This window comes from Neopsephotus bourkii, unplaced genomic scaffold (assembly GCF_033783945.1).
Source record: "Neopsephotus bourkii isolate Nb327-2 ecotype Australia unplaced genomic scaffold, CSIRO-AGI_Nbou_v1 NB_1760, whole genome shotgun sequence".
In the NCBI taxonomy this organism is placed as follows: Eukaryota; Metazoa; Chordata; class Aves; order Psittaciformes; family Psittacidae; genus Neopsephotus; species Neopsephotus bourkii.
This window is the reverse complement of record NW_026902234.1, coordinates 8,306,484-8,329,741: the sequence shown is the minus strand read 5'-3', so window position 1 is coordinate 8,329,741 and position 23,258 is coordinate 8,306,484. Positions and strand designations below refer to the sequence as shown.

Sequence of the window (23,258 nt, the reverse complement as noted above, 5' to 3'; positions counted from 1 at the left end):
ATGAATCATAGAGGAATTTCTGTAGCTGAAATGAAGAGCTATTATTTTTTCTCAGAATGGTGTTCATGGCTGGATTTTGTGGCACAGGGTAAGTTGGCTTAACTTTATGACTCCTAGATCTTGTAAATGTAAACAGACTTGTCCAGTCTGCTAAGTCAAGAGTGTATAAGGTGTGTGGCTGGCGACTGTGTTCTTGGAAGCATTTTGAACTCCATGTTTTATATGTGCCAAAAAAGCACGTATTTTGAGAGTCAGTGTCAATTTTGCTAGCTCATTGATTCTTGAAAATACACTGTTCACAGAACACACGTTACTGGAAGAGGCTGAATAGTGGGTGATAGAGTTTGGATTTTATTTTAAATCCTCTTTTCCAAAGGAAGTAAAGTATTAGATATTTTAGGATCTAATTTTTCATATATGGTTTTTACAGAGCTTTCCTTTCAAATAGCACCCCTCCAAAGTTGTTACTATGTAGTATCTGTAATGTGCTTAAATGGTTTATTTGGCTCAGACAAGTTACTCAGTGAAAAGTGAGCACATCAGCAAAACCAGTCACAGCTGACATCCTTCCAAAGCCAGAAAGGTTCATAGGCAGTACATCCATCAAAAGGGAACTGCTGATGCAGAAATCAGTTTCACAGCATTATCACACAATTTTATAGGGCAGTTTCTGGTGCTGGAATGTGTTTAGTATATGTTTTCTAATGAAGAAGCTGTTACTTTCAGAGGTACCACTTCTGGTAACATGGCAAATGTTTAAACTCCTTAAGTGTCTGTATTGACTTGTCCTATAAAACAGAGGGACCCCAGCCTCCTTTTCTAACTTCTTTTTTCCTGAAATTTTAAATACATCCTGTTCTGGGTTTTTAAATAAATGTAAAATCTTTATTCTTTGTGTTAAAAAGCAAAAGTGAAGGATATGTATGGTTTGAGAGATGTATTTTACAATTGTGTGAAGAGGCATACTGTGATGGGAAGTAGAAATATCTAATATAGATGACATTATCAGCAGATTTCTGAGAGTGGTCCCTCTAAAGATCCCTGAAATTGCTTATTATTTCCCATTTCTTGTGTTAAGAAGTTATTTTAATTCCTTTTTTAAATAACATAAAATTATAATATTCTAAATTAAAATGTTATAGAAGTTACTATTTAAAAATTTTGGTGACTTAATTTAGGGGGAAAATATTATTTCTCCAGCTGTGCGCCTTATAATAGGAATATGCAGACTCTGAGATACTTATAAACAGGCCACCACTTTATTCCCCTGGATGGTGATTCCTTCGAGAAAGCAAGAACTTTCAAGAATCTTTTAAATTAGAGAGAAAGCCACATCAACAGAATTAGAGTCAATACAAGACCTTGCCTCTGGGCTCCTGTTCTGCCAGATCCACTGACTCTGAATTCCTTGAGCCTGCTTTCTTGCCCCTTGGACCTCCCCAGCCTCTGCCTCTGATTTTTTCATTGCCCATTTCCTAAGATTTACTCTGTCTGAGGCTTCTTACAAATAAGAGCCCTTTTCTAAGGTTGGTTGTCCTGTGACATTAAGGTTTATATATGTCAATAAAGGAAAAAAAATATCAAAAATTATTCTGTTACTTCAATATATTTAAATGAATTATCAGAAAACAAAATCTGACTGTGTCTGTGACTTTTGAAATAAAAAATGTTTTCCTGGCAATCAGTGCTATTTGAAAAGCCCATCTAATTGGAGGCTGTAGCATAAATGGCATTAATGCAATAGTATGTGGAGAGTTAGTAGGAATTTAATTTTTCCTGCTTTTATGGTGGCTGTAGAATATATGAAAAAATAATGCAATAGCAGTAAAATAAAAAAGAACTTAAGTTGCCCTGATAAATAAGCAGGGATACTTTGCTTCAGTAATTTAGAGTAAAAATGCCTTACTATTCTTATAGCTTACTATTCTTTGCTTTCCCATAGGGGGAATTGTCAACAAGAAAGTATTTATTCTCTGGGCAGAACCAGTCTGGAGTCAGGATGTAACTTTATTTACTCTCTTTATCTTTTTCATTGTTCTTTCAAGAACTTTCCAGTATCATGTGCTGTTGCAATCTGCTTAGCTGTACTGAAGTAATGCTTAATAGGAAGGCCTGCACTACTTCCTTTTACTGTGCATGCTTGTGCTGTTTAAAAAAATCTGACATCATCTTCAAATTAACCTTGAAGGTTAAGCTAATCTGAAAAGATTGAACATACATGGGCATGTGGTAAACCACACTAAGTTAAAAGGATCAAAGCTTATTCTAAGATTTCCACCACTTCCTGGTTGAAGCTAGCTCTTGTATTTATTTATTTATTTTGTCGTATTTCAGAGCCACTACTTCTTCCAAAGCAGGAAGCAAAGATGAACGGAACTTTTATGTGTTTCATTTCTTGCTTGGTGATTAAAAAAACAAAAAACGAAACAAGAGAGATGCTATTTTAGTCATCAGTCAATCCAAGCTCACATACAACTTCTGTTTCTTGCACTTTGACTCAAGTATGGCATAAAACCTTCTTCAACCTTGTTGGTTGGTGTTTTTTCTGAAAGTAATGGGCAAGGACTGCTGTCTTAGTTACTCTTAAGTACTAAAGAGATGACAACTCTTCTTTAGTACCTGCCAGCAGTCTTTGGTGTCATTGACAGTGAGTTTGTCAACTTGCGAACAATTTGAGTGAGGGATCAAGCTGTTTAATAGGTTCATTCTTTCCTTTTGGAGTGAGGCCAAAGAACAAACTTGAGGACCCTATGGGAATCTTCTGTAGGACCTGCTGCTTCTTATCCGTTCTTAACCCCACATGGAAAATAATGTGAGACTTTTCCACCTGCACTGCTGTCAGCATGCAGTGAATCTCAGCCTCATCTAATTATTTTCATCAGACTTACAATTACTTCTCATTTCAAGGTTTCTATTCAATTTTGAAATATTTGTAAATAGAGGCCACAAAGAAAGTGAGTCCAGGGACCAAGTCAGAAGAAGACCTTGAAGGGCTCAGTGGGAATAACTTGTAGTTGTCTTCTACTAAGGAGTTTTTTTGTCCACTTAACAAACAGGTATTAGTTGGTGGGGCAGTTGGGAGAGAATGATCCTGTAATTTCAGATGTGACCATTAGTCAAAAGTATACTTTTAAAAATTGTGACTAGTAGAATTCTAGTGGCAATTTATCTTAGATTTGTCCTGAATTACACTAACTCTTGTGATTTGTGAATTACCTACAGTAATCTTAGTCTGGATGGGGCTGTATTCTGAAGATCATTAGGAGTTTCAGATGTAGTCTTAAAATAGTTGCTTCATTGCATTAGTCATGAGTAGTTCCCTGAATGATTCCATCTTTTGATTTACTTCTCTGAGAAATCACTTTAGAAGTCTCCACAGTACGTGACATGTTGTTTATACGAATATATGTCAGAGGGATAGTTGAAGAACTTGCTTATATGTGTCCTTTGGCTTTTGGGGAAGGAGCTACTTGCTTTTAAGGCTTTTATGTGAAAGAAAGATGTAATCTGTATTTCCCTCCTTTTTGTGTTCTAGATGAGAGTCATAAGCTTTCATGAAACACAACCAACTTGTTTCATGCAGTGAGCCTGTGGAGCAGAATTACTCTTTAATTCCTAAGCCTTTATGATTAAAAAATAAGCATGTGCTCTGTTTTAGCCAAACATCCAATTCTTACCATCTTTGGTGGATTCTGAAGGTGTATGTGAGAAAATGGATAAGGTCAGTTATTATAGTAGGTCAGTTATTTTTAAGGAGAGCTAGCATGTGAAATCAAGATTTCAAGAGACTGCCTATCCTTTTACATTAGAGAAGTTTTACCTTTCCAATACTGTGTGTCATAGTGGGTTTTTGAAACGGAAACTCAAAACATGTCCTTCTTGGGAGCCCAAAGCCACACAGCTCTCTCCTTCATCTCACTTTCAAATTCTCTAGCTTCTACCATCTAAACTCTAGGACTCCAGTAGTGTGTTCAAACACTTTAACAGGACTGTGCGTGTGGGGCACAGATAATGTTTTGCTATCTATGTCTGTATCATCTACCGCGATGGCTATCAAAGATTATTTAAGGACTTCAGGTGCAAGTACAGGTGGTGTCTACTACCTTGTTTAGGGTAACCTTTTCACCTTTTGACTGATGCTATTTAACCTTGGTTCCTTCTCTGATTTTTTCCTGACTTCCAGCTATTGAAAATTATCTTCCTTGTCTGCAAGGTAAGCTCTAATAATATTTTTTGCAGATGTTGTCATGTGACTTTGCAGAGTTATTTTAGGGCTAGATTCCTTGGGGGGTGGGGGTGGGGGGGAAGCAGGGAATCAATCTACTGAGTTTTTTGAGTGTTTCCCTGTGTAATTAGAAGTTATTTCAAAGTTGAGAAGAAATATTCTCTAACATCAGTAAAATGAAAACATTTTATGCTATGCTTTGCTTCCACAAATATGTGGGGTTTTACTTCGATCAGATAAGATGTAACAGCTGCCAAACGCACGTGCTGAATAATGACAAAGAGAGCTAACTTAGTATTTCATTAAAAGATACCTCCTTTGAGCGAATGAAGTATATACATTGATTGTGATGAAGTCTTGTAATGCTTCACACATGAAACAGTTTGTAGACACAACAAAATGCTCTGTAGGAGAAAAGAGATCAGAGATATAGAACATAGATTTAGTAATCTTTTAACTGAAGCAGCCAGACAAAATGTATATGTAAGATAACCTAAGGGAAGATTGCTGTTTTTTCTCTGAGTGTGACTGGGACATTAAGGGCTTACACTGTCAAACCTGCCTCAGTGGTGAGGCACTAGAACAGGTTGCACAGAAAAGTTCTGGCTGCCCCATCCCTGGCAGTGTTCAAGGCCAGGTTGGACGGGGCTTTGAGCAACCTGATCTAGTGAAATGTGCCCCTGCCCATGGCAGAGGGGTTGGAACCAGATAACTTCCCAGAATGAGGCGTCCTGATCTGGTTAGCATGCTCCAAGGATGAGGAACGCACATCTGCAGTTCAACACAAAATCAACCTCTGCTGCCATTTCCACTGAAAGCATTAGAGGAAGTTTGATGGTACTGACCTTTAATATTAGAGCTTAAACCATAAGAGCTGTCCTAGTGGCCCCAAACAAAGCCTGTTTCCTTTCCAAGGGAAGGACTTGAGGTTTTGGCCTCGCTTTTGGAATTTTGAATTTCTTTCAATATTAAGTTGTCTAAATGTAGATCAGACTTTATGCAGAAAAATTCAGTTGTGTTTGAAAAACTTCTAATGAGCCATTAGGTTTTGATGTGTCAGGAGATTGATTTGAGGATCATGCCCTTGGACTCAGGTAACAGCTTTCTCCCTGAAGTCACCTTTGGCAGTGAATCCAGTTTACTGCCTCGAACAACTAGAATCTGTCTGGGGGTTTGAGTGTAAAGCTCTTGCAGTCACAGGAGTTATAGATCCTCCACCCAGTATTTTCCACTCTGGCATGCTTCCAGTATAAAAAAGATAAAAGGTATTCCCAAGCCCATTTTATCAGATGGGGTTTCAGCCATCAGGCCAATTTCAGGTCACCTCAGTTTAGCCCCCTTCAATGTTCCAGAGTAACCCAGCATATTTTTCGGGAACAAGGAGTCATAAACAGCGTAATAACAACTGTTTTCCACATTAGATTGCTTCCTTCTCAGTTACGAAAACCTATTATTATTATTGTTTACATTTAAACAATGAGAATACTGTGTCCCCTCTCTCCCTGTCCCAGCACATGCAGCCTCAAACTCTTATGGTCCGCAGGATTTTCATGGATGCTCTGTAGCACAGTAGTTGTAGTGCTAAAGTCCTCTCTCCAAACAATGGGCTTGTTCACTCTTGAATAGTTTTAGATTTCTAAAAACCAATTTCCTCTATGTGACTATGTTTATTTTAGAAAGGAAAAAACAGAGGTTGCTGTTGGTACCCAGAAACAGCATCAGTGCTTTAGAGACAGAAGGCATGTTTTGGAGCATAATACCAAGAGTTATCCAAGCAAGGAGAGGCAATATGGTAAAAAACAATGCTATAAGAACAGAGAAAACGTGACAAAGTAGACTTTGGGTTACAGTTTGCCAAATTGTGGTGCACACCAGAAGTATACAGATTAGCTTTTAATTTCTGCTGTTACATAGGAGGCAGTGACTTCAGCAAAACTGCTGCTGCACATGGGACCAGGCTCCTGTTAGATCTGAGCCCATTCCTCTGTGTTTAGGCTTCAGGCGAACCCTCAGTTGCTGGTTTATAGCACCTCACTCCATCTGAAGACCTACTTGCAAAAAGAGTATTTGCACAAGCTCTTGTCACCTAACTGCTGGTGGCCACACCTGTGATCTTTAAATGCCTGTGAATCCACTCCAGCTGGGCTGGCTGAAGCTGAATACCAGTCAGCTGCCAGGAGGTGCCAAATGAATGCATGCTGTTTCTCTGGGCAAGTTGATAGAGCTGTGAGCCTTTTCCTTCCACTCAGGTACAGTGAGAGTTTTTTTCCTTCTTGCCTGAAGAAAAAAAAAAAATGAAATAAGCTCAATGAAATCAAGGGGTTTTGTTGTTGGTCTGTGGAGACTAATATATGCTCTTATTTGTAGCTGAGCTGCTGGTTCCTTAACTAGCTAATAAACTAGGGAGATCAACAGGAAGATGTGGATTGGTTTTTAGTGCTCTAAGGAATTATGTACATTTAACAGTAGGGACTTGAACACATCTCGTATGTAAGCTGCACCAAATTTGTTCATACTGTGAAGAAACTTAGAAAAAAAGCCCTGAGAGCTGCTGGGAAATACTTCTAGAATCTCACAATGGAAAAAAAAAAATGGAATATCTGGGGTCCCTTATGCCTTGCTTCCCCAAGTGCTCTGAAGAAGTCTGTGCCAAATATTTCTTACAAAATATCTCCTTTCCTGCCCTGAAGTTCCCCTCCAAAATGTAGCACAGCAAATAAATCCTCACTGGGAGTGGGAATACTTCTGGTGTTACTTTGCTGTTGTTCTCTTTGACTGAGCGGTATCTTTGGTTCTTTGCTAAGTCTTTGAACTGGCTGGGTTTCTGTATTTGTTATCCTCTGTATTCTGTGTTTGGTGTCCTGGAAAGGTGTATATGTATTCATCACTGGCTAAACTGCTATAGTGTGGGGATCAAAAGAGCAGTAGTGAACAGGAAAGTGTTTGAGTAGGGGGAGATGGAGGCTTCTAGCAAAAGAAATAAAATCTGTCCTGTTGAAAAGGCACTGTTAAATACTTCAAAGATTGGCTGCAGGATGAGACCTGAATAGAAGAAGCCTTACTTGCTGCCACCATAGTGCAGGGAACTACAAAGGATGCCCTCACCTTTGGTCCACTTGCCCTGTGCTTTTTCACTTTAGTGCAAATACAAGGGTAAGGGCTAAGTTAAAATTACATTGAACTAGTCAGGTATGCACTTGGTAAGGCAGGAGCTGGTGGGAACTAAATACATGTTTTACAGAGGCAACAAGAGGAAGAGCAGAAAGAATGGCTGGGGGTTGTGTCTGGGTTATCTCTTACCCTTTTGAGATTCATAGGCATTAGTTCAGCTGCTGCATATGTCAGAACAAGCGGAATTTGCTCTTTGGCCTTCGTTTCATTCTTCTTTACATCTTCATTCTTCTTATGGTAAGAAGAAACACAAAACTGTTTCAAATGCTTTTGAGGGTTGAGGTGTTAACCCAGAGCTGCAAAAGGCAGGGACTTGGCAAGTTTTGTTTTCTGTTAATTGCAAAACCCTGATCAGTGGAGGTGAAGAGGTGGACGTGATGGGTTGCCAAGTTTTTATGGGTCTTTACTCCTTGTTATTTAAAGCGTAATTACATCCCTTGCATGGTGCATCTATTGTTGTTGTTGCTCATCTCAAAATAGTGGGAAGGGTTTTGAGGTGAGCTGAAAAATTCTGAAGTTAGGGGCTAATGCTAGTAAACTGCCCTTGGCAGAGGGGTGGTATTATTGTCTGAATGCACAACCCTGCCTGAGCTGTCACATCTGGGCAAAGTAAATACAGTATAGTAGGGCAAGTAGCAATATTTAATGTGGAAAATAAAGGTAAAGCTGCTGATGAAAAGCTTGGTCTCTATACTGCTTTCATGAATGGGGCAGGAAGCAACCCAGGAAACTGGAAAAGAAGGAAAATGTTTGTTGCTTTAGGTTAATTAAAATCTCAGGGACTTGCTGCTTTTTCAATCAGGTAAGGGTATAGGTTTCCTGTTTGCTTCCTGGAGACTGGAAATAGAGCACAGTTACAGCTGCTCTGCTGCGGTTGTTTATGGATGTTACAACAGCTTTTTTCAGGGTTAGATTATTTTTTTTTTAATAAAGGATTAATTAAAGGATCGCTCCCTTTTTTTAACAATACAATGTTTTCTTAAAGATCTTGAGTCTACAAAGTAAAAAAGGTCAAGTGTGATTGTATGTTGTGTATTTACACAGAGAGCAACCAATGTCAGCCTTGTCTTCCCTTCGTCTACTATCACCAAGAGTATCACACTGTTAAGCATAAGGAGGAAGGTATTTTATTTTCTTGCTGCAGTGAGATTTTCTTTCTTGGAAGGGTCTGAACTTCTGTTGAGAACCTGAAGCAGTTCTCTGGGTTGACTCTCCAGAAGAAGCTAGTCTGTTTTTTGTTCTTTGTTTTTGATCTGTGGAAAATAAGCTTTGTTTTATTCTTTGCTGATGTTAAGTCTCCTTTTCTTGAGGAAACTGGGGAGCTTGTTGAAGCCCAGCGGGTTGAAAAGAGTGGCAATGGGAGAAATTGATACACTATATTAGAAACTTTAACTGGAGAAAATGGTGAGCTTTGAGGATTGCTTGACATGTTTGCCTGCATTTTTTCACACTTTTCCCACGTGTGCGGGGACTGGGTGGGTTGCACAGCCACAGGCAGCATGCATGCCTTGGCCACAAAAATTCTAAGTCGCAAATCAAAATCAAAAGGGGCTTGGAAGTAAAAAGCTGTTAGGTAGACAGTGACATTCTTATCCTATCAGTTATGTGGGTTTGACCATTTTCAAGTGTAATCTCATCGTAATGTGAGTCAGATTTATACAGTGTAAGATTTAAAGGTGATGGCCAGCTCTAAGGGAATTTGCCTGTATTCACCAATCTAAAATGGCAGGTAACTGAGATGATCTAATAGCCAGATCTATTTATTTATTTATTTTATTTGAAGCTATGAATGATCCTCCAGTACAGAAATATCATAACTAATTTGTCCAAATACACCCCAATGATTATCTTAGAGATGTGATAGAATGTTTTCTGCCTTTTAATTTTATCTTGAATTCCCTCTGTCTGTCCTGTTTGCTGTTTCAAGATTTCTGCAAATGTCTTTTCCCTTCCTTCCTTTATAATAAATAATTTTGCAGCCTTTATCATCAGTGTTACAGGAGCATCTGATATTTTTGTTGGAACTGATCCTCCCACAACTTTTGACCTGAAAGTTTTTCTGCTTCCTGAATGTCTTGTTAATCTGGAAAAAAAAATGATTCTGTGTACTTTGGGTCATAAAAAGGGTTTCCTATTGCTGACAAAGTTTCATTTTATATTTTGACTATAAATATAGTTGTGGTTGTGGCACAAGTCATCGTTTGTTGTAATGTCTCTTTGTTTTCCTTGCTTTCTGAAGTAATATTCTTACTGAGTTTGTATGTTTTGGTATACAAAATAAGCCTGATTTTCCTTTCCTGAGTTTAATTCCTGTGCTGCTTTCATCACGTTTCTGTTCTCAGTACTCAGTGTTGGGTTTTCCCTTCTGCCACTAAGCTCCATGTCCAATTGTATTTTCTGTCTCCTCTACTTGCTCCTTTAATCCCACTGCTGCTATAAAAAATGGATCTCATCCTCGTGGTTTTCCTGAATTTTAGTCCTACTTTCTACCTAATGCCAGTGCTGACTTGGTTTCCATCTTTAATTACAGTTTTCAATTCTTATCAGACTGTAGTCTCCCATCTCCTGAATTTTGAATACCATTGCAGCCAACTAAGACACAGAGCCAGAATTCCTCTTTTCCTCACGCCAGTGCAGTCTGTGTAGCCATATCTCACTGCAGGTACTGCTGTACACAGAGTACTGCTGCTGTTTGTGGTATTAAAAAGGTCACATCCATTTCTTGGTTGACTTTTGCAGCTGTGGACAGACAGGACTGTCACCAAATACTACAGGATAAAGTATTTTACTACTAACTCCTGAGTGACGAAATTTGACCTGAAGGAAAATCCAGTTTTTGTGTCTCTTTGAAATAAGAAGCCTTTGTAAATCCTGCAGCACAGTGAAGAGGAGGCCTATGATTAAATACTTGTGAGGGAGCTTGCTTAGAAGGGACATGTAAACAGAAAATATAAACAGAACACCAGAAAGATATCATTTTAAAATTAGAAATTGAAACAGATGTGTGGTAACTGCGTTCAGTGACCAGGCTTCTGTCATGGTTTCCAGGAGAACCTCAAGGTCACAAGGTTGGAGAAGTGCCATCCTTGATAAATTTTACTTTCTGGATACCTGGTGTAAGGGATGTGTAATCTTCAAAGCTTTGAAATGCAAAATGTGCTTTCAAAGTGTAATTTCTCAACAGATTTCCTTATGTTTCTTCTTGGCAGTATCATTTAGGAAGATATTTCAGGGTTCATGCTATGAATTGAACAGCTATTTAAAGTGCTCCAGCAACTATTGCTATTACTAACATGCTCATTTTCATGGAAAGAGTCTCTGTCTCATGGTTCATAGTCTTTATTGCTTTTTTCTGACCATTATTTTTGATTGCATGTGCTTGCTTTAATTTAGGTTTGGATGTGATAGAGAACATTTCTGATGACTTAGCATCTGACTTGAAAACTGCCAAAGCAGTTTCAAAATGGGTTAGTTTTATTGCTGCATGGACATTTAACAAGCTGCTTTGTATAATGGATTTATACAAACCCATGTGTGTGTTTTTGTGTATGTATGTATATACACATGTATGTATATGTATGTATGAATGTATGTATATACAGTCATATATATATATGACTGTATATAACTCCTTTTAATGCTTTGCAATCTCTTAATGTAAACCAGCCAGAATTGGCAATTTTGAACGATGACTTTAAAAGAGTGAAACCTTTTTTGCATTCGTTCTTTGGGGACCCCCCTCCCCGCAAGAAAAACAATCCATCAAGAAGGATTAGAAGGAGAAAATGAATAGGGCTTTTAAGTAGTCTTCTATGCTAAACTAGGTGCTAACAGATCATATATCAAATTGCTCAACATCTTCATAATTTCCGTCCAGTTATAAATTCTGAGGTTGCAGGTGCAAATCAGGTGTATTTTGCTATGTGCTTTTAGAGAGACTATACTTTTACATTATGCTAAAGATCATCCTATAAGAATAGATCTGTCATGCTGAATCCCACAAAGTGCCACATCATTTTATTGGTGTCTTTTTTGCTAAGTACTGCACCATTGAAGGAAAAATGCATTTAATAATTATACTTTAATGTTGAATTTACTGAACTTTAATATCCTTTACCACTAACCAGTGTTGCCACCCTCATGCTGCACACTTGCATGTGTTTTATTAAACATGTACAGGATCTTGTATTATTTAAGCCCCAGACATAGCTTTCTTCTCTGGGTTTCAGAAAATTGGGTTTTACCCTCATTTGACTTTGCATGCATTCTTTAACAGCATCTCCCACAGCACATTGCTCTGTGGGTTGGAATATGTCACTCAAAGCCCACATTGAGGTGGCAGGGAGAGCTTAACCTGAGTGTGGAACATGAGTGAAGTTGAAATGAATTTTCTTGTGTTTATAAATATAGAGACATGTGCCCACACAGATTTTCTCAGGAGGGCTGTTGCTCCTGTGTGTTTCAATACAGGTTGAACTTGCTCTTAAATATTGTTGCTAACATGAGTGCCCACATAACAGAGCTTTCCTCTCCAGTTGTATTTCAGGCTGGATCATGAAAGACAGGGAAGGGATTGGTGCTTCAGTTCCTTTCTTGCTGCTGCTCTTGTGCACAGTGAGAAGACCAGGTATTATAACCATGGAGCAAACGCTTCCCCTATGCATGTGCTCCAAAATAGAATGCTAAGTTAAAAAAGCATTTGGTTTCTGTCCAGAGCCCATTTTTCCCACATGAATGTTTCACAGGAGCCTATAGTGTCATTAGCCCAGTGAAATTTTAAGCTTTCTGTGTAGAATAGATCTGCTCAGGAAAAAAAACCACAAAAAGCAAAAACCAGCCAAACCATTAAAAAGCACACTCCTCCACCAAGCCATTTAGGTGACACTTCTGGAAAGGAGGGAGTTGAGAGCAGACGTAGATCCTGTTTCTGACTTTGTGACAGATGTTGTTATCTGATCCAAGACAGGTCGCTTGCTCCTCTCAACTTTCACATGTGAGAGTATTTATGTGACTTGCAGGAGCATTGTGAAGACTCATTCACCAATTTTGAACTCTCATCTAAGTCCAATATGCTAGCAATGACCTCACAGGATACAGAAAAGTGAAAACTTTCTAAGGAGTGTTATTTCTTTTAAATATACTTTTAATTAAAAATATGTGGTTCTGCCTAGGAAACACTTGTGTTTTGACATAGTACAAAATGTAATGGGCTTCAAAATTAAATAGCAGAATTAAAATAAATTAGCTCAATTATATTCTTCAGGTCACATTTTAGCGCCATGCACTGAACAGAGCTGCCTATATAGACAGTAGTTATATTATAATACGTCTGACTGGTTTGGGATTATCAACAGTTCCTGCTCTGTGGCAGATGACTGGTGAGAACACAGATGTGGGGTGCTTCAGAAAATAACCTCTGGTGTGGTCTGTGGATGACCTGGGTTTGTTTGGAGGTTTTTTATGGAATTGGTTGATGGCTGGAAGTGCTAAAACAGAAATAGAGCTTTTGCCCATCTGCAAATGGGATTTTGTGAACAGATGTAACCATCAATTCAAGCTTTTTATCCTCACTGTCCTCTTTCCTTGACCCCGCTAGTTGGGAGAGGGGTCTTATAACACATAAAGTGAAGAAAAACAATCCATTTGTTTTCATATGGTTGTTGCTGTCACTCCCACTCATTGGCTCACTCTTTGTATTAGTGAGTCTGGATGGTCAGTAACTAATTTAAAGTGTACTATTTAACAGGGAGTGTGTCGCTGGACAAGTACTTTAAAGAATCAAGTAAAGCAGGATGGCTCAGCATTCATATCTGAAAGATCATATGGAATGCTTTGGTTATAGTTGATTTCTTCATCTGTTGTCTTGTTTCCCATTGCCCTATTATGAATAAGATTTGTACATATTTCAATTTACAAAGTCACATTATTAGAATACATGCCTTTTTTTGACAGTTGCTGCTGCTTTGGGTAGGCTCCTTTATAGGGAGCAGGAGCTTGATGGATTTACCATCAAGGAAAACACCCTAGTTCAGTTCTGGCAAAGACATGTGGGTGAGAATTCCCTCACAAATAGGAAATGCTGGATGTATTTCTGGGGAACTTTCTCACCAATAATTCATTGGATATGGACATCTGCTGCTTGAGTAGTTAATTTCCCTTTGTGGAGTAGGACTGAGTGTTAGAAAAAGATGATAATGATGGATTTACTGGCTCATCCCATGTTAAAGCTAGGGCTCTTAAAGGGAAGTTCTTGACAAGGCACACTTAGAATTAATTTTTTAATGCAGTCTTACTCTGATAATGTTTGCACAGTGTGTGTGTTCACATTTAAAGTAAACGGCTTACATCTAATGCATGCCAGCACTTTATGCAGGAAGACTAGAAGCGGTAGCCAGCAACCGGCAAGCCCTTTGGAGACCTCTGAGCCTGCTGACAGGCACAGTTGCTCTGCATGTAATTTGAAGAAAGGCATTGTGTCCCTGGTGGCTTGGCTTTGACTGAAAGATGGAGTTTTGCGCTCTCATTTTGCACTGAAGACCGGCTCACAGATAAATAGGTCACTGTCTGCGGAACTATTTTGCAGTAAATCGATTAGAAGCAACATGACCTTAAGCCTGATCTCCTTGCTCTACAAAGATATTGCTGAATTGTGGCTTCTTCTGAAGAAAAGCACAGGTGTGTCTAGTTTTTCAAATTTGGTTAGTTACTTAGGCAAGAGCTCTTGTCAGACAATATCATCCTACTGAGGAAAATGGGATGTTTCAGTATAAAGGCAGAAGTTGTACTCTTTCTGTGTACATTCATATATAATTTATTGTAATGGGTGTGTGTGTTCTGTCCTTGTGTAAATTTGCAGTGTATCCCTTTATTTGCAGGTGTCTTTCTTGGTACACCAGATGTATGTGCTAAATCTATTCCTGTATTTTACATGGAAGGTACTTTGTTCAGGAGTCACTCATGCAGTGATTATGGCAATCAGAACTGCTGCTAAAGCTTACAAAGAGAATTTGCTGTTGCAAAGAGCTGTCCTGCTGTTGCTGAACTACAGTGGATTTTAATTTTCAGTTCATTGCATTTTATGTAAATATCAGATACGTAATTTCTCCTGGTCCCTATTTGAGGTAGGGGGGAAAAGCATAGTTTCTTTCGAAGGACACAGTTTGGCATCCCCTAGTTGTCAGTATGGGAGGGTTAATCTAACATGCATTATTTTTTAAATTCCTTCAGCCAAAGCTTTCTATAGGAATGTTGTCTCTGTTAAGATATAGTGAAATAGTGGAGATATTATTTGCTGTTAATAGAGCAGCTACAGTCCGTTGCAAAACTGAAAGCACGTTTTGTGGAATAGGCACAAGCAAAAATTGCTTCCTTATTCTGGTGCTTGAATTCACATTTCCAGTTCTGTTTTCTGCTTTTGGAATGCGTGACTATTGCAGAGGAGGACCAGAGAAAAAGCACTGAGTCCATGAGCTGGTGTCTAACCTTCCAACACTGTCGCTTTTGAAATGTCAAAATTAAATGAAACAGGTATGTAAAGGGTGGCTCTTCTTACTAATCTTTAATTAGTATTACTAATTGAATTATCAACATGTGAAGCTGGGTGCTCTGCTTCTCAGCAGTGCTCCATGCTATTGGTTTAATACCAGAAGGCATCTTGCTGCTTAAGAGGAATCAATGAAAGATTTAAGAAAGGTGGAGGAATTAGTCTGGGTAACTTTTGGTCTTTATGTGCATCCTTTGTCTGTGCTGAGAGGGGAGGATTGGATTTAGGAAACATTGATTATTACAGAAGTGAGTGAATGTCTGTTCTAAACTGCAGAACCAGGGAGTGTTTTGTATTAGACCATAGTGGTGCATATATATCCATGCCAGGACTATTTGTCTAAGTTGCCAAGATTAAAATAGGGGGATTTAATGTGTGTTTGGTTATTGAGAAATGAGTAGGGCTTCTTTTGTTAGCATCTACCAAGGCTTGATTTCCATCTGTTGACTGCTGCCACTTCTTGTGGGTATGTTTGGCGTGCCAGAGATTGCTTCTTTCCAGAGAACTGTTGCAAGATTTTGTGTTAGAAGTGGGCAGGAAGGTTGCCCCTTTCCCCAGCACTGTTCTTTTCTCTTCTTTCTAAGCACTGTAGGAACTATTTCTTGTGCCTACAGTCAGCAGAGGGAATACAATGAAAATTAAGGAGAAGACTTGGATACTCATCTTTCTACTCTCATTCCTGTGAATATTTCCAAGGAAAACTGTCTACTCAGGGAATTCCTTTGTCAGTCTATGGCCAGGAGTGAGGGTGGGGAGATGGCAAAAAGGATGGACAGACTGAAAAAGAGGATGGGTTTGGAATATAGGCGTAGGACCAGAGTATCTGTTCTGCTTAAAGACCATGCATGTAGCTGTAAGCAGTGCTGGTTCTGGTTTTCAGCATCTGAATGGGGATGAAAGCACCTCCTGTCTTGTAGATACACTGCGAGACTAAAGGTTTCTGACACAATTTGGGATTGCAGCAGTGTGTGTGCAGCCACTGCTGCCCATCTATGGCCATGGATCCCCAGGAGTTAGCAGGTTGTCTCCAAGGAGCAGGATCTCAGGGAGTATCCCTCATGGAGAGTCTCCTAGTTTTCTCAGTAAGTAGAGGAAATGTGGAAAGAGGATGACTGGAGTCCCACAGAGGTCTGTGTGTGCTTGTAATTGAGGGGTGTGTTCTTAAAATCTGGCTGTCTCAGCCTTATTTGCTGTGAAGGTGGACCCCATTTGTTGGATTTGAGTGCAGCACATGACAGTTTTATGTTGAGGAACAAATGGTGCAGTAGATGGAATCATCATCATTTGCTGCATCTCAGTGTAGAGCATGCCAAAGCTTTACCTGAAGGAGGTAAGCAAGGCAAGTCAGCACCATGCTTGTTTGCGTATGAGACAGGTATGAAGTGGTCTTCTCAGAACTATAATGCTACAGCAGGAAGGGATCTGCTATTGGGTGATAGTTTTGTGTCCTGTGAAGCTGTTAGTTGTTGACACAGGGTCTTTTTGGAGCGTTGTGAACAGTTCTTAGGAAACAAATTATTGGCATGGGATATAGGTTTGGGTTTATAGAAGTAAATCCTCATCGTAAAACCACTGATGTGACTTACTTTGTTCATTTGGCTTTTTGTTTCTTAATATTAACTTATCTTCAGTCCCAAAGGAGAAGACTCCTCAGTGAGGCCAAATGAGACTTCAGACGAGGATGTTCAAGGTCAAAGTTTGTTCCTTAGCCTCTTCACCGCACGTGATCGAGATTCTGTCTCTCATCATTACCATGTTACCTTGAAATGAAGGGAGCTTTATATGTTTGTATCCTCAAATACTTTTATAGACACTTTCTTCATTTATGTTGCTTTTCTCTTCAAAATGCATCCCTGCATTTTCCCTTCAAAATGCATCTCTGTTTTGTGCAGAAGACCCAAAGCCTTTGAAAATGGAAAGCAGTCACTGCCAGTACTTTTTAAAGACCCTGGCTTTTATGCACCTTAATTCCATGGAGCTGTGGAATTGTAGCAGACTAAGTTCTGCTCTGCTGTACTTGGTCTCATTTTTTGGTTTTATGCTCACTTAGGTGAGAGAAATTTTGCAAGTTATCACATTCAGAATAAGTGAACTATCCACTTCTAAGTTTGAATATGACAGGGTTTTGTTGGTTTTAAGTTATAAGCAAGGATTTTTAAGAGAAAGCTATCAGTCTTTGGACTGAAAGTATAGCAAAACAACCTCTCAAAGTAGAGTTAACATCTAATTAGACTGTTGCATTTATGGAAGCAGAATCTAATGTTTTTCTTGCAGATGAGACACTGAATTGAATCCAGTAAATTGAATCTTTGTTGATTTGGTTTGCACACTTAGTTTCCAACAAAAACTGGCCTTGCTTACAGGGACAGAGCTTTATTTAGTAGAACTTGGATAGTCATTATAGCCATGTGCCAGATTCTGAGATTGGAAAATGTATGGATGCCTCATTTGAGACCTAAAAAATGTGAAAATGGGGTTCTGTAAAGCAAAGGAGAGGAGGCTCCTGCCAAGGCTGTAGTATGCTGCCTTCAAAACGCTGCATGTGAGCAGCAAAGGTGACTGTCATATATTAACAGATTCTTTAACTCCCTGTTGTAGAGAGACACTGAACCCAGGATCTCTCTTTATCTGATCTCCCACAGAGATACTGAACCACGTCTGTACCCTGCCTCTGTTCAGATTGCCCGAAGCAGTTCATATTAGCATTGCTTTAGAGACACATGATGGGTTTCATCTTTTTAATGGCATTGGGTAGTAAGCCACAGTGGTTCAAGAGCTACTTCATTAATGACTCTGGCATTTGTGTGGTAAGGTGGGACAGCCAGTTTGGTTATGAACTCTGCAACCTCTTCTTTGTAAGTCATCTGTCCCACATACTGGGAAGTTTACAAGCAACTCCAAATAAATATCTTAGCTGAGAACTAGTACTCGGCCCCAAATAAGGCACTTAGTGGACACTTTGCTCTTCCTTCTCTCTCACAGCCCGGGAGTGCTTCATATCCCCTTTCAAAACAGAACCGTCCATCTATAAACTAATGAAAATGTGCTTGTGTCAAAGTACCATAAAATACATTGTTTGTTAGAAGTGATTCTAGCTATCCTCCATATCACTGAAATGATAAAATTCAAGAAAGACTTTTTATCGGGGCCTGCAATGGCAGCATGAAGAGCACCGCTTTAAGGTGAGAGAGGGTAGGTTTATATTGGCCATAAGAAAGATTTATTTTTTTTTTCTATATGATGAGGGTGGTGAGACAGTGGAGCAGGTTGCCCAGGGAAGTTGTGGATGCCCCATCCCTGGACGTGTTGAAGTTTAGGTTGGATGGAGGCTTTGAGGAGCTTGATCTAGTGAAAGATGTCCCCCAACCCTGGGGGATTACTCTAGATGATCTTCAAAGATCTCTTCCAACCCAGACCATCCTGTGACAACCTCATGATTGCTAACACTGCTATAATTTCTCTCCAGAATGGATGTCTACAATAAACAATTAGATTTTACCACTTTGCTGTTTTATAAAAGTGATTTTAATTTTCAGATCAAGAGTAAAATCACACACTGTTTAAAAATCTTACCTTGATTCCAAAATATCCTCCTAGAACAGTGTTCTGTTTAGTGGAATTGCCAAATGTTGATGCAGCTGATCCTGTACTTGTTGACTTTTCAGTTAAACTTTTGGGGTATGCTTTGAGGAATGTATTTTTCTGCACAGAGAGGGTTGGAAACAGGTGGTTTCAGTAAGAAGAATGTTTGGTGTGGTTGCCTGAAAAGATGTCCACTTTAGGATGTGTTTAAGCTTTGTGATTGCATCATTAGTTCTTAAGTCACGATGAAGTCCTATAATTTGCGTGAAGCTCTTTTATTAGGAGTTGATCTTTCAATTTTCTATATTATTAAGACTTCCCCTTCTTTGCAAGGCTCTAGTACTTAGAAAGCAAAATTCCTGTAATGATTTTCTCAGAGCATTAAATCTTACTAAATATAGTTGGCAAAACCTAGCATTTTTGTTATTCCATGGAGACTTGGTTGCTTAAGTACTGAGACACATCTGGGTCACTCATTACTAGAGTATTACTACAATACTATAATTACTAGAATATTACTACAGTGCAGGCTAGGGGAGCATTCTCTGCTGCTCAGTCTGTATCTGATATTTCTCCAGTAAAAAAAGAGAAAAGAAAGAGAAGAGAAAATTTTGCTTTGTGAAAATCTGCTGCTTGTAAGTGACTTGAGTACATCTGATACTTTAGAAATGTTTTTATACTACACACTCAGCATGATTTGCAGCATTAAGGAGTTAATGATGCTGCAGTTTGGAAATATTTTAATGCTGTTTTGGTGGTATGGTTCCTAGCAGTCTGAAACCATCCTGCAAGAACAGAAAAGGGTTTACCAGCAGTCTTGGCTTTCTCATGGAAAGAGGATGAGAGGAATATTATTGTTGCAACAGTAATAGCATCCTGTATGCACCACGTTAATTTTTACTTGTAGGTAGTAAGTAAATGTGACAGTATTGTTGCCTTTTAAGTCCTCTTTGTGGCTAATGAAATCTTTGTTATAATATGGCTGTGTGGTATGACTCAAGGTTCCCTGTACTTCTCAGTTTGGGAAGGGAGTAATTATTATGACTTGAAATAGCACAGAGAACATCTCTCACCAGAAACATACTAGGTTCACCTTAGCACTGGATGGACCAAAAGCATGGGGCAAAAAAAACGATAATGCCATAATCGGTAACAGTTTCATATTTCCTGCAAAAAATAGCATCATCTTACCTCCCCCCTGCCCTTTTACCTTGTTTTAGAATTTTTTCAAGTACAAAGAAATACTAGGTCTTGTTGTTGATCCCTAGATTGACTTTCTAATTATTACAGCATTTTCTTCTAGTTACAGATTAGCAAGTATTTGGTCACTCTTTTAAGCCATATCCAAAATTAAAGCTGATCCCTGAGAAGCTGTGGGACTATGGAGTATGTGTGTCAAGCAGGTGTGACTGATGAAGCAAAGAGGAAGAAGCTGTAGTATTTAGGACTGTATCCTGTGAGTATAGCTACTGTATGTGGAAAAGGGAGGATTATATTTGCTCTGATGTTTGTGCTTTGAGGTTGTATTATTTAGGCAAACTATGACAAAGAATTTTGTTGCCTCTTGCAGAAGAGGAGGTAGAAGAAGAAAGAGAACAAAGCCAAGTACATCCTTTGACATAAAGTATAAGTGGTCAAACCCCAAAATTATAGGGAAGAGTTTGACAGAAACCAAAATCTTTGCTAGCCCTCGAATCACACTTTTGAGCAGGTATGGGGACAATTACACCTCTTGTAATCTTGTGCCAGCCCAGCAGCACTGCATTTGCTGTATGCCCCTATTTTATTTTTTTTAAAGGATCAGTGTTTAATCTTCTTACCTGAAACTGAACCATTATCCTTGTAGTTTTGTAAATAGTCCTGTGCTAAATGTCCATCTCTGATCAAGAAGAAAGGGGTGGGCTTTTATCTTTAATTTGCATTGCAGGAAGTAAGAGTTACATTTTTTTTGTTATTTCACCCATGACAAGTTTCTGTCCCTTGTGTTTAACTTCTGGAATTGCAGCCTCTTGGTGTTAATTTATGTGTCTTCTAAGTAGTTGCGATATTCTTCAAGTATGATTAAATGAGCAGAGTTATCAAGTTTCATTTCAACTGAATAATTTAAATATTACCAAAACTTAGGGGTCATGAAAAGTGCTGCAGAAATATCACAGACTTTGTGGAAGATCTGCATGCTCAAGGATTCTGATATATGAGGCATTCAAAACACCGCTCAAACAATAGATGCCTCTGTCCACTGTGTATGGGCTTATAACAGAGGGAACTTTACTCCTGAAGTTTTAGATTTTCTTTGGCAATATCATTTTCAAATCTTGACTCAACTAGACCCTTACTTAACACTGAAGAGGTGTGGATTCCAGTCTGGCCTATTGTAGCTACACATGTCATGGGCTACACATTTCTATAGTCTATTGTGGCAACAGGGTATAGAGGCCTAGAAAATGAACTGATGTTAGTAATGCTGCAGAGGTTGAACTTCTATAAAGCATGATTTACTTAAAAATATCTTAAGTTGAGGATCTGGTTTATGTACCAGGGCTCTTGAGAGGAAATTGTCTTTTCTGACTTCTAGAGGGAATGGGAATTGTAGCTTGACTGTAGGTTGTAAAGCTGTTACAAGTAAAATTCTTATATAACTATATCATTTAAAATGTTTCTTGGACACCCAATGCCATATGAAGCTGTTTGGAACACTAGGTTGCTTTATTTCTCTTCATGCTGGCAGTTGGGATGCTGGTAGAAGCAAGGAATTTGTATTTCCTGTTTGCTTGGGATGTTTTAGCTCACCAGAAATGAACAAGTTGTGAAAGCACTGTTTTACCCAGGTGATAATTTCATTCCCAACTGCACTTTAGCAGAAAGTGTGAGAATTCCAGAGGTTTCATCAGTTGCTTTTCCTGGCCCTTTGTTTGATGGCAGTGTAGTCAAATAAAATAGAAATTAACTCTTCCTGAAGATATTTCAAACTGGTGAGGTTTTAATACTTAACAAACACTTGTATGAGCTCCTGTCATCCACCTGTTGCAGCTGCAAATAGCACATGGACCCAAGGAATGAGGCCTGCAGCTGTTGTGCTTGAGCACACCTAGCAGAGAGCTTGCAGACATTGTCAGTATTTAGCAGTGATTTTTCAAATTCAGTTTAAAGCTGGAGACCTCTCTCAGCATCTTTAGTAGCTGATTAGTTTCATGTGGGTTAACATGGGAGAGGGCTATCTTCACCAGCTCTGCTGCTCTGGCCCTTCCTCCTTTGGGGGCTACACAAAGGAGCTGACTGTTAGCGATGGTGGTCAGGGGGGTGAAGATGAAGAGGGAAGAATGAGGAAGTGAAAGGTTTGCCTTGAGGCTGAGAGAGATGAAGGGACTGTTCTGAAAGTCATTATCTTGCATTTATAATTACCAGATGGGAGGGTGCTTTAATGAAGAGATTTTTCAAATGAAGACCCCCTTCATCAAGGGCATTCAACTTTTTTAGCGGGTAGGCTGTTGCAGAGGAAAAGCAAAACAAAACTGGTTTAGAAAGAGACATTATTTTTTCAGTTTAAGGCATGAATCATAGAGAAGCCATAGATACATTTTCAGGAAAATTTTGATGATTTGGCTAGAAAGAGGAAGAGAAAAAATTGTTTGTGGTTTGCTTTATAGTGGGCTGTTGGGATCTGTGCTGAAAGGCATAATTGTGTCCGTATGTGTACAAACAGGATAGCTTTCAAGTTGGTATAGAGTAATGGCCATAGAATTTCAGGCAGAACTAATGAAAGGTTGGTGTAATTCCAGCTGGCTCAGTGGGAATTTGATTAAACCCATTACGTGAGGCTCATAGAGTTGTGTCCAGAGACTTCCTTCCATGTAATGTAGATACAGCCTGTTCAGATTCCCCTTCAGTGTTGTCTTATGTGAAGATGGTTTTGCTTAAGAGTATCAGACAAACTCTGAATGATGATGAGTTTCAGTTTGATCAGAAAAGAAAGGGGAATCTTTTACCAGTAAGTGAAACAGTGAAACTCTTGACTTCAGTGACATTGATTGTTTCCTCAGATCCAGGTTTCTTCAGGGTTTACTGGCATCAGGTAATTCAAGCACAAGTTATCTCTCTGTCCTCATGCTTAAATCTGTCATCCTGCTTCATTTGAAATGCAGTCAGGTGTGTTTGATGGGATGGGGTCAGGCCCCTCTAAGCCATCTTTCTCCATTGTAGAGACAGGACTATCAAAGCCAAGATTTAAAACTGAATTAGTAGATAATATATATGTAAGACTGTCATTCGCATTTTTAGAGAGAAATGTTTTTTTTTCTAAGAACCACATATTTAACTGACTCCTTTATGTTAGTAAGATGAGAATTCTGTCCTCTCTTATAATTTAAATGCTAAATAACGTGGCTTTTCTTTAAAGAGCCTCCAGTTGTTGGCTTAGGAAAAAAATGTACATTCCCAGCTATTGTGTATGTTCAGCTTTAAATAATGAAGATGATGATAAAAAGAGGTAAAAAATTTACAGAATATTGTTTTATTGTTTATTAGCACCTACAATACCAGGTGCACTATAACTCCCAGGGGCTTTCTGTTAAGCAAGCTACTCTCAAAAACTCTTTTAAAATGAGCTCTTCAGGAAAATCTTGTGTGTTCTAGCACATTCTGATATAAGCATCCTTTTCTGCAACTATGGATTTTGGATACTGTAAAACAGATGAACTCTTAGTTCTCTGTTTTGAAAATACTACATAAAGCAGTCCG

The 23,258-nt window shown here is 38.9% G+C and overlaps 1 protein-coding gene across 14 annotated transcripts in view; it reads left to right on the top strand.

The window, feature by feature from the left end:
- MCF2L (MCF.2 cell line derived transforming sequence like) overlaps nucleotides 1-23,258 on the top strand; it is a 155,458-nt gene that overhangs the window by 65,400 nt on the left and 66,800 nt on the right. The window contains exon 1 of one of the 14 annotated variants that reach the window (XM_061377657.1): nucleotides 13,683-14,071. The exons of 12 other annotated variants lie outside the window; for them this stretch is intronic. In XM_061377657.1, the coding sequence (XP_061233641.1) occupies nucleotides 13,999-14,071 (73 nt within the window). In that variant the 5' untranslated portion in view covers nucleotides 13,683-13,998. Of the gene's footprint in view, nucleotides 1-13,682; nucleotides 14,072-14,612; nucleotides 14,924-23,258 lie in introns of those variants that run through there. One more of the 14 variants, XM_061377659.1, reaches the window with a different exon arrangement.